At 44.8% G+C, this 8,668-nt stretch overlaps 1 protein-coding gene across 5 annotated transcripts in view; it reads right to left on the reverse strand.

The window, feature by feature from the left end:
• The window catches only part of LUC7L (LUC7-like (S. cerevisiae)), a 36,386-nt gene extending 30,450 nt beyond the window's left edge, over positions 1–5,936 (reverse strand). For 4 of the 5 annotated variants that reach the window (XR_001138109.1, XM_012659594.1, XM_012659596.1 and 1 more), the window contains exons 1-2: positions 5,740–5,936; positions 3,725–3,819 (exon numbers count right to left, since the gene is read on the reverse strand). Coding sequence is in view for 3 of the 5 variants with exons in the window: in XM_012659594.1 (XP_012515048.1) it covers positions 3,725–3,819; positions 5,740–5,800 (156 nt within the window). In the remaining 2 variants the exon portion in view is untranslated. Of the gene's footprint in view, positions 1–3,724; positions 3,820–4,811; positions 4,883–5,739 lie in introns of all 5 variants that reach the window. The other variant, XM_012659597.1, reaches the window with a different exon arrangement.
• Positions 5,937–8,668: the final 2,732 nt, after the last annotated feature.

Raw genomic sequence — 8,668 nt, forward strand, 5'->3', positions numbered from 1 at the left:
AACAACAAAAAAAAAACTTCATGGGTTATAAAGTCCTTAACATTCCAGACAAATTAGGCTTACAGTGATTGACTCTTGAGACACAGTCTCACAGAAAGCACGAGCCATGCTCACTAATAAAATATCCTTCAGTGTCACCAGCAACAAAGCCAACATTGGGCTGGGGAGACAACTGGTCTGCCTAGTGTAGAGGTCTCCATCTTGACAAAAAGTTGGCTTTTCAAATTCATTATTCTTAGTCTGAAGTCAGATGTAGCTCACGTTATGTTGGTTACATGGGAGATCTAGAGGTGGGGCAATAGTGGTTCTGAAAGCCAAAGTTGCAACTGAAATCACTCACCCGTTGCTTACCTCCTGCTGTGCAGCCTCGTTCCTAACAGGCCATAGACCGGTACCAGTCTGTGGCCCAGGGATTGGGGACTGCAGCTTTAAACTAATGAAGGCTCTGTTCAAACAAAAAACTACCACCAAAGGAAGTAAGCACTAAAACCTTAAGTATAACAAAGTCTAAGTACAAACTGATTTCCATTATAAAAACTTCAACTGTCAATAGTTTTAACATTAGGAAACCTCACAGGAAACAAAATCACCACTGTATTCTTTGACAAGAGAGCCCTCAAAACAGTCACTGCTGAAGCAAACTAAGAACAGACTTGGGTTCCAAGGTTACCCTCTTTGGATGAACATTTTCAGCTTTGCTGAGGAGGCAGGGAAGTACTGGCCACTTCCCTGGCAGCCTAACACCAAGGAGAATATTCCAAGTGGCTGTTAAATCCAATGTCAGGCCATTTTTACTGAACAAACACCTGTGTTCTCTACCCTCTAGTGGTCTAACACTGCTGACAAGGAAGGGCACTAAAGGTTCCAGAACCTTCAGAAAACAAAGTTCTTGGCCGGGCGCGGTGGCTCACGCCTGTAATCCTAGCACTCTGGGAGGCCGAGGCAGGCGAATCGTTTGAGCTCAGGAGTTCGAGACCAGCCTGAGCAAGAGCGAGACCTTGTCTCTACCAAAAAAACAGAAAGAAACTAGCTGGACAACTAAAAATATATAGAAAAAATTAGCCGGGCATGGTGGCGCATGCCTGTAGTCCCAGCTACTCGGGAGGCTGAGGCAGAAGGATTGCTTGAGCCCAGGAGTTTGAGGTTGCTGTGAGCTAGGCTGACGCCACAGCACTCATTCTAGCCCGGGCAACAAAGTGAGACTCTGTCTCAAAAAAAAAAGAAAAAAAGAAAAGAAAACAAAGTTCTTCTACTGAGACAAATTACACTACCTTCCCTCCAGTTGCTACCTTACTGTTCCAAATTTACTAACCAATACTACATTTGCAGCCACGTGCAGTAGCTCACGCCTGTAATCCTAGCACTTCGGGAGGCCAAGGCAGGAAAATCTTTTGAAGCCTGTCTGAGCAGCACAATAAGACTGCGTCTCTACCAAAAAAAAAAAAAAAAAAATTTAGCCGAGGCATGGTGGCACCCACCTATAGTCCCAGCTACTCAGGAGGCTGTAGCAGGAGGATTGCTTGAGCCCAGGAGTTTGAAGTTGCAGTGAGCTGTGATGACACCGCTGCATTCTAACCCAGGCAATAGAGCAAGATCCTCTCAAAAACAAACAAAAAGACCCTACATTTTCTCTTAAGCCTCAATAAAATAAACAACCACTTCCATTCTTCCTTGACCCACTCCTTACTCATGACAGGAGATGGTCTGAGCAAAAACCGGGACCTGGAGAAGCCCTTAGCAGGCTGAGGATTACAACTACTTTTATCTTTCTGCTATATTGTAAAGAACTAAACTCATTCCATTTCAATTTATCACAAAACACAAACTCCACAGAACTATCAGTTCAACTCTCCCTCACCTCCGTGTATCCCATGAGAGCAACGCTCAACCTTTATCCCCAATCCTCACCCTAACTGACCTTCAGTAGCCTCCGACATCTGGTCATTCACACCTTTGCGAAGCACTTTCTTCCCACGCACACGGGCCTCCTCAGTCTCCTCCTCGCTCTCAGCCTTTTCTCAAAGTCTCTTTGCTGCGCGGCCCCGGCTCAATCCCATACACTGGAGTGACCCTGTTCAGTCTACGGTTTCTCATTACTCATGTGATTCCAGAGCCTCTTGCCTCCCTCTCCCCTCCTCCACACCAGTCGACATGCCAGCAGCATTTCTGGTCCCTCTGCTCTCTCCTCCATCCACAGCACTGGATCCCCAACTTCACACATTCTTCTTACCATTCAGGTCTCTGCTCATATGTCCCTGAGGTGTAGGAAGACATTTGAGCAGAGACCTGAATGAAACAAACTGACCTGAATGCAAGGACTCCATCCTTGTGCCAAAGTCGTCAGGAAGTAAAAGGCTGAGCACCACAAGACCATTAGCTCCACATATACGTGTGGGCAATGAGATTCCAAAACCCATCAGAAATCGCTCATTATCTGCTCATCTACTTACTTACTGTCCATCTTCTTCCCCAACTATATAAAAGACTTTATTACTGACATAGTATCCCTAGTGCCTGGCACAGAGCAGGTGTCCAACCTATACCTAACAATAAACACTTGTGGAAAATGTCCTCATTCTGATTCTTCTTCTCACCACTGTTCCACAACAATGCTACACAGGGTGCTAAGGAAAACATGGCTGAAATCGTCACTAGAGTGTACATTTATCTGCTCCCTCTGACTTCTTCCACTAAGGATTTACCAAACATTCCAGGTTGTGCATTCCACCCAACTACCCTACAGCTAAACTGCTTTTGACTAGTGGATGTCATTAATCCACACTGATTGCCATACTCACAACAATCTACAGCAAACGGTTTTCCTACACCAGGTCAAATAGCAGGCAACACCCCAAGGAGCCTCTGCACAAGGTTTGGCGTTCATTTTGTATTTGCTGTCAGAAAAGCCAACTTGAGATTTAATACATCTGAGTGGCTTTCCAGAAGATGTCCCCTCAATGGTAATAATAAAAGCAATGATTAATCATGAAGAAAACGTTCCCTAGTCCATGGACATTTCACCCTTAAAATGAGTGGACAGTTTTTATGTCCTGCAACACCTAAAATGGTGGTGATCTTCATGACTCCCTTTCTCCAGGTGGCTCAATCACTGCAGATAATCCTCCACTCTTTAATCTTCTTAAATTCTATCTAATCTTGAATAAATGCACATTCCACAAAAGTAGCCATTTATCTGTTTTGTTCATCTGAAGTGGACTTAAAATAAAATTTTACAGGTCTATATTCATTGGATAGTGTGTTATTTCTTGAAACAGTGGGATAATACAAAACTACAAAACCAATGTTATCTTCAACTTATTTTTTAAAAATCAAAGAATCTGGGGAAGAGAATGTACCCTGCTTGGTCAAAAATCTTGGTAACATTCACCTTGAAATCAAGCAAACTCACTCAGAATCTTCAAAGAACTACAGGCTGACCTAAAGCATACCTTTTGCTATAGCTATATTAGAATTCTTGCATTACCTAGCTGTGATATCTCAATATAAATGACTTTACAAAAATCTGATAACTTTACAGACAGAATTTTATAGCAGTGAAATTCGTTCCATAATATAAAATCCCACGAAACCATCAAAATCTATAATCTGAAGGGCATCAGGGATTTTTGCCTATTAAAGGAAGACAGGTTCAACCCGAAAAACCTTCACAGCCTACATGCCACCCATGTTGGAGTGTTCCATGAATTCCCCAAAATGCACCTACCGTCCCAGCCAGGATGTCATGAGGGCAGCAGTCCAGAAGGTGACTCTTGCAGACACGGTCATCTGTAAACTTGACCCTCTGTCTGGTTTCGTCTCCTGAAATTCATTTGTGGTTTTAAATAAGACAATATTATCATGTAAACCACAAAAGGTTATCTGGTACAACAATTCATCTGAATGATTTGCAGGCTATCATTTCTGTGTTCTCCCCATCAAATACAATGAAATGCTGACCTAAAGATATTTACAACTGGCGTGGAATACACTTTTGTGGCTAAGTATATCATGAAGAATCACACTTAATGAGATCTGACTCCATCATTGTGCCAAAGAAGTCAGGAAGTCAGAAGTAAAAGGCTGAGCACTCAGAGGTCATGAGCCCCACATCTACACGTGGGCATTGAGGTTCCAAAGACCCATGCCAATAAGAGGGCCACGAATAACCACATATGACTTACATAGCAGGTAATTTCCACCAACAAAAGCTACTGATTAATCTTTTTGTATGGACAGATGCATAGGATAGGCAGTGTTTTGCCCAAAATTACATGAAGAAGGCTTTCTAACTTTACCGATGACTATTAAATAATCTAGACCTATTCTTCCTATCCCCCTTGCAGCCCCACCCTTAACAAAGAGAGTTGGCACCTGGGAGTCACTTTTAACAAGACAATACCAAAAAAAAGCAAAAAAGGAACTAGGTTAGTCAATACACACTGTGAGTTCCAACACATACTGTACCCATCTGCATTCTTCAAGACCTCAGCTGCAGAATTTTATGCCCGCTGTTGAAAAGTTTTAAAGGAAAAGTTTTCTTGCCCACACCTGCAGTAAGGAAGTCAGGGGGAATGATACATAAAAGTAAAGGCAAAGTGGTATGTGACAAATTTTAAAGGTAAGCTGTGTATATGACACAGAGCTGTGTAATACTAAAGGAGGAATATATTTTAGGATTTGCAAGCATCCAGGATTAATGTAGTGTCTTTTTATTGAAAATGTTTTCTTTCTAAACTACACTTTTAAAGTTACTTGTGAAAAAAAGCAAACACTTTTTTGTTATAACAGCTTAGAAATTGGTTGTGACTCACGGCTCGATGAACATGAGGCTTTTCTGCAACTCCCTTGCAGATTGATGTAGGCAGGCAAAGATACACTGAACCTTTATAAATAAAATAGAGGGGCCACAATTGTTCAGTTTGTATGAAATAAAAATATGGGAAGCAATTCAAAAGCAACTCAATATACAAAGAAAGCTAAAAAGCACTTATTCACCTATGAAATAAAGTGCAAAGAATCTGCACAGCCCTGCGAATGTGCCAGTGTGAACTTACAACTTCATTACTTCGGTAGAAAAGAAAACACAAATCACAGCAGGTATATAGGTTTGCAAAGATGCAACCGCTTTCTCCGAGACAACCGTCACGGTTTTGCACTCCTCCCTACAGTACAACCTACCTACCGACTGCCAAGCGCTGGCTAAACAGAGGCTCTCCTGTGTGGCAGGGGGAGGGGGAGGCTGGAGAAATACTCGGCAGGAACCCACGTTAGCAAAGCTCAATTTACGGCTCCCCTTGCAATGGTACAGAACAACAACGGCCCGGGCCTCGAGGCCCCTCCGGCTCCCGCGGGTGTAGCTTCTTCCCCGAGGAGCCTCGGCGAGTTCCGCCACCCGGCTGCCAGCGACCTGGCAGCCTACGCTGGTTCCAGTCCCCAGTGTGCGGAGGGGCGCCGGCTGGGGAGGAAGCCGCAGGACGGTAAATGGGAGCCCCACTGGCGGTGCGGACTCCGAGGGAGGAGCCCGCCCGGGACCCACGGATGGCCAGGAAAAAGCCCGGCCGCGGCCGCCTCGGAGGCGAACCGCCTTAGACAAAGGCCCGGCGCCCGCGGTCGGCGTGCGGGGGAGGGGGAGCGGCGCCCCGCGCAGGCGCAGACGATCGCGGCCCCCGCCTCAGGCCGCCCGGCGACCTCGCCTCACTCCCGCCCCAGCCCCTCGCCTGGCCGGCCGTCCTGACTCACCGTCCCGGGCCGTGCCCATGAGCTGGTCCAGCAGGGCCCGCATCTGCGCCTGGGCGGACATAATGGCCGGTGGGGGCGGCGGGGGGCGACCGCGACGGCTCCTCAGGGGGCGGCGGCGGCGGCGGCGGCGGCGGCGGCGTGACGGCGGCAACGAAAGATGGTCGCGTCGGCCTCCAGCCTGCTCGGCTCTTTTCCGCCGCGGGGGTTGCCGGGAGGAAGTACGTTGAGCCGGCGCACGGCCTGCTGGGAAATGTAGTTTCCAGGGTGGGGCTCAGAACAGAGGCTGAGGTTCCAAGTGGTTCCTGTGCGTTGCCCAAGGGGCGGAGCCAAAACCCCAACCCTGATTTTTTTTTTTTTTTTTTTTTGAGACAGAGTCTCACTGTGTTGCCTGGGATAGAGTGCCGTGGCGTCATCTTAGCTCACAGCAACCTCAGACTCCTGGGCTCAAGCAATCCTCCTGCCTCAGCCTCCTGAGTAGCTGGGACGACAGGCATGCGCCACCATGCCCGGCTAGGTTTTTCTACATATTTTTAGTTGTCCAATTAATTTCTTTCTATTTTTTAGTGGAGACGGGGTCTCGCTCTTGCTCAGGCTGGTTTCGAACTCCTGAGCTCAAACAATCCGCCCGCCTCGGCCTCCCAGAGAGCTAGGATTACAGGCGTGAGCCACCGCGCGCGGTCCCAACGCTGATTTTGCTCCGGACTCGAAGACCTCAAACTCTGTTCTCTACTGAGGCTGAACTGCGATAAAATAAAACATAGTCAATCTAAAACAAGAGAATGTAGCCCGTGCTTTTCTGGCTAACCATGAAACTGCGAGCATATTGTTTAGCTACCCTGACGCTCTGCGTTTTTCTTCCGTGAAATGGGAATTCTAAAGGTGCCTCTCACATTATTTATGTGAAAATTAAAGCAAGCAGGGAACTGATGTTCGGTTCTATGATTACTACTTCGTGGTAGTCACTGTCAGCTGACAGCCTGCCAGCCAGAGGTTAAAAGGAGACATACATGTAGGCAATTACAGTATGTTGCAGTAGGATCACAGTACGCATCCGTGTATAGTCCCGCATATACTTCTGTATTAAATGTTCATTACTGATGTTGGTTTGTCCGGTTAAATCATAGTCCAGGCTCCCTTCATCTTTTACCTGGAGACAGCAACAGCCACTTCCTATGGGGTCTTCTCGCCTCCATTCTCAGTCTCCTCCCCCAAGCACACACTAAATGTCTCCACGAAGCAGTACATGTGTAAATTCCATTATGTGATAACTTCCCGTTGCACTTACAATAAATTTCAAACTCCTTTCCATAGCCTATTAGGCCTGAGAGACTTAGCCCCCCTGGGACCTTACCTCATATGGGTTCCATGCTTATATTGCCTCTCGATACCGTGGTCTTTAATGCCCTTTCTGGTGTTGAAACATTTTGTGGCATGGAGACTGAAAGCTTAAAGAGAGGGCATTTCAGGACCTGAAACAGCATGACACCATTCTCTTCATTTCCTCACCCTCCACAGAGACTCATAATAACACTTAATATTTGAATTTCAACCCACACACACACACACATACACATACATATACACACACAGAGCAAGAGCACATACTCATGTGCTTTTACCTATGTCCTCTCATTTTTATTATTCTCCTTGAAATAACCCTTTGAGGAGAGAAAGGTAGGTCTTAATTTATGTCCCTCCTTTATGGGTGCAGTATTTGCTCCTTACTTTATGAGGTAAGGAAGGATTAAGTAACTAACTGGCCAAAGGTCACAGAGCTGGTCAATGACTGAGACAAGGGTGGGGCTCAGGCACCGTCCCCATTCTGCCCTGAGGTGCTCAGGGCATCTCATCCACAGATTATTTCTAGTTCCTGCAAATAATCTAGGCACAAATGCAAGAATAGTAATTCTTGCCGCCAAGACCAAACAATCAAAAGTTCCTGGCTGAAGGAAAGGATATCCAATCCGGGAGCTGACTGACACTCTTTTACTTCTCAATTCCAACCATAAATAGATTGCAGCATCTGAGGGAAAACATGATGGCAGGGAGCTGACTTTTGTAGGGTGTGGGTATAACAACATAGGACTGCTTGTAATTATAAAAAGAACAAAGCATTTTCACAAATGATAATTTAATATTATCACTGCCCCAGAGAGGAAAAAACAGACTTTCTCTGTAAGAATCCAAGAGTGTGTTCATGGTCTAGAAGCATCCAAACTCCAGACACTCTAAGTCAAGTTATATATTTTTAATTTTTTTTGAAAGACAGTATCTCTTAGACTTCTCACGTCTAAGAGTATAGTCACAGACATGAAAGGCATTCATTGCTAAATAGTTTAAATAGCAAAAAATGGAGGAAAAACAAAAATGATAATAGCAGAATGATTAATTAAAAAGCAGTATATTTGCCTTATGACATAATGTGCAGCTATTTAAAAATATCCTCCAGGCTCCTTGAAGAAATGGCTGTTTTGATTCTAGGACTGGGGCAAGAAATATAGAAAATGAACGTGGAAGATCTTGTAGTGCCATAAAATAAGAAAGTACTGAAGAGCAAAAACAAAACCAACAAATGAAAAACCCCACAATGATGGGGATAGGTTGAAGGGAAACAACAGGCAACTGAAAGAGCTGCTAATGCCCGAAGCTGGAACAATTTGAGCAACAAAATACAGTAATATCAAAGCATGAAATAAACATCCATGAGTCCATACTGATATCAGTGAGTGAATAACTGAGTAAATAAGGAACAGACAAATCTCCCATGAAGAAATATATCAAATAATTTTTTAATTTTTCGTTCTGTTCTTCTTATTGGATAATTTCTATTTAACTATGTTCAAGTTTGCTGATTCTTCCTTCTACCACCTTAGATCTGTTGAGCCCCTCTAGTGATTTCTTTCATTTTAGTCATTATATTTTTCAACTC

Source organism: Propithecus coquereli, unplaced genomic scaffold (assembly GCF_000956105.1).
Source record: "Propithecus coquereli isolate 6110/MARCELLA unplaced genomic scaffold, Pcoq_1.0 Scaffold621, whole genome shotgun sequence".
Lineage (NCBI taxonomy): Eukaryota > Metazoa > Chordata > Mammalia > Primates > Indriidae > Propithecus > Propithecus coquereli.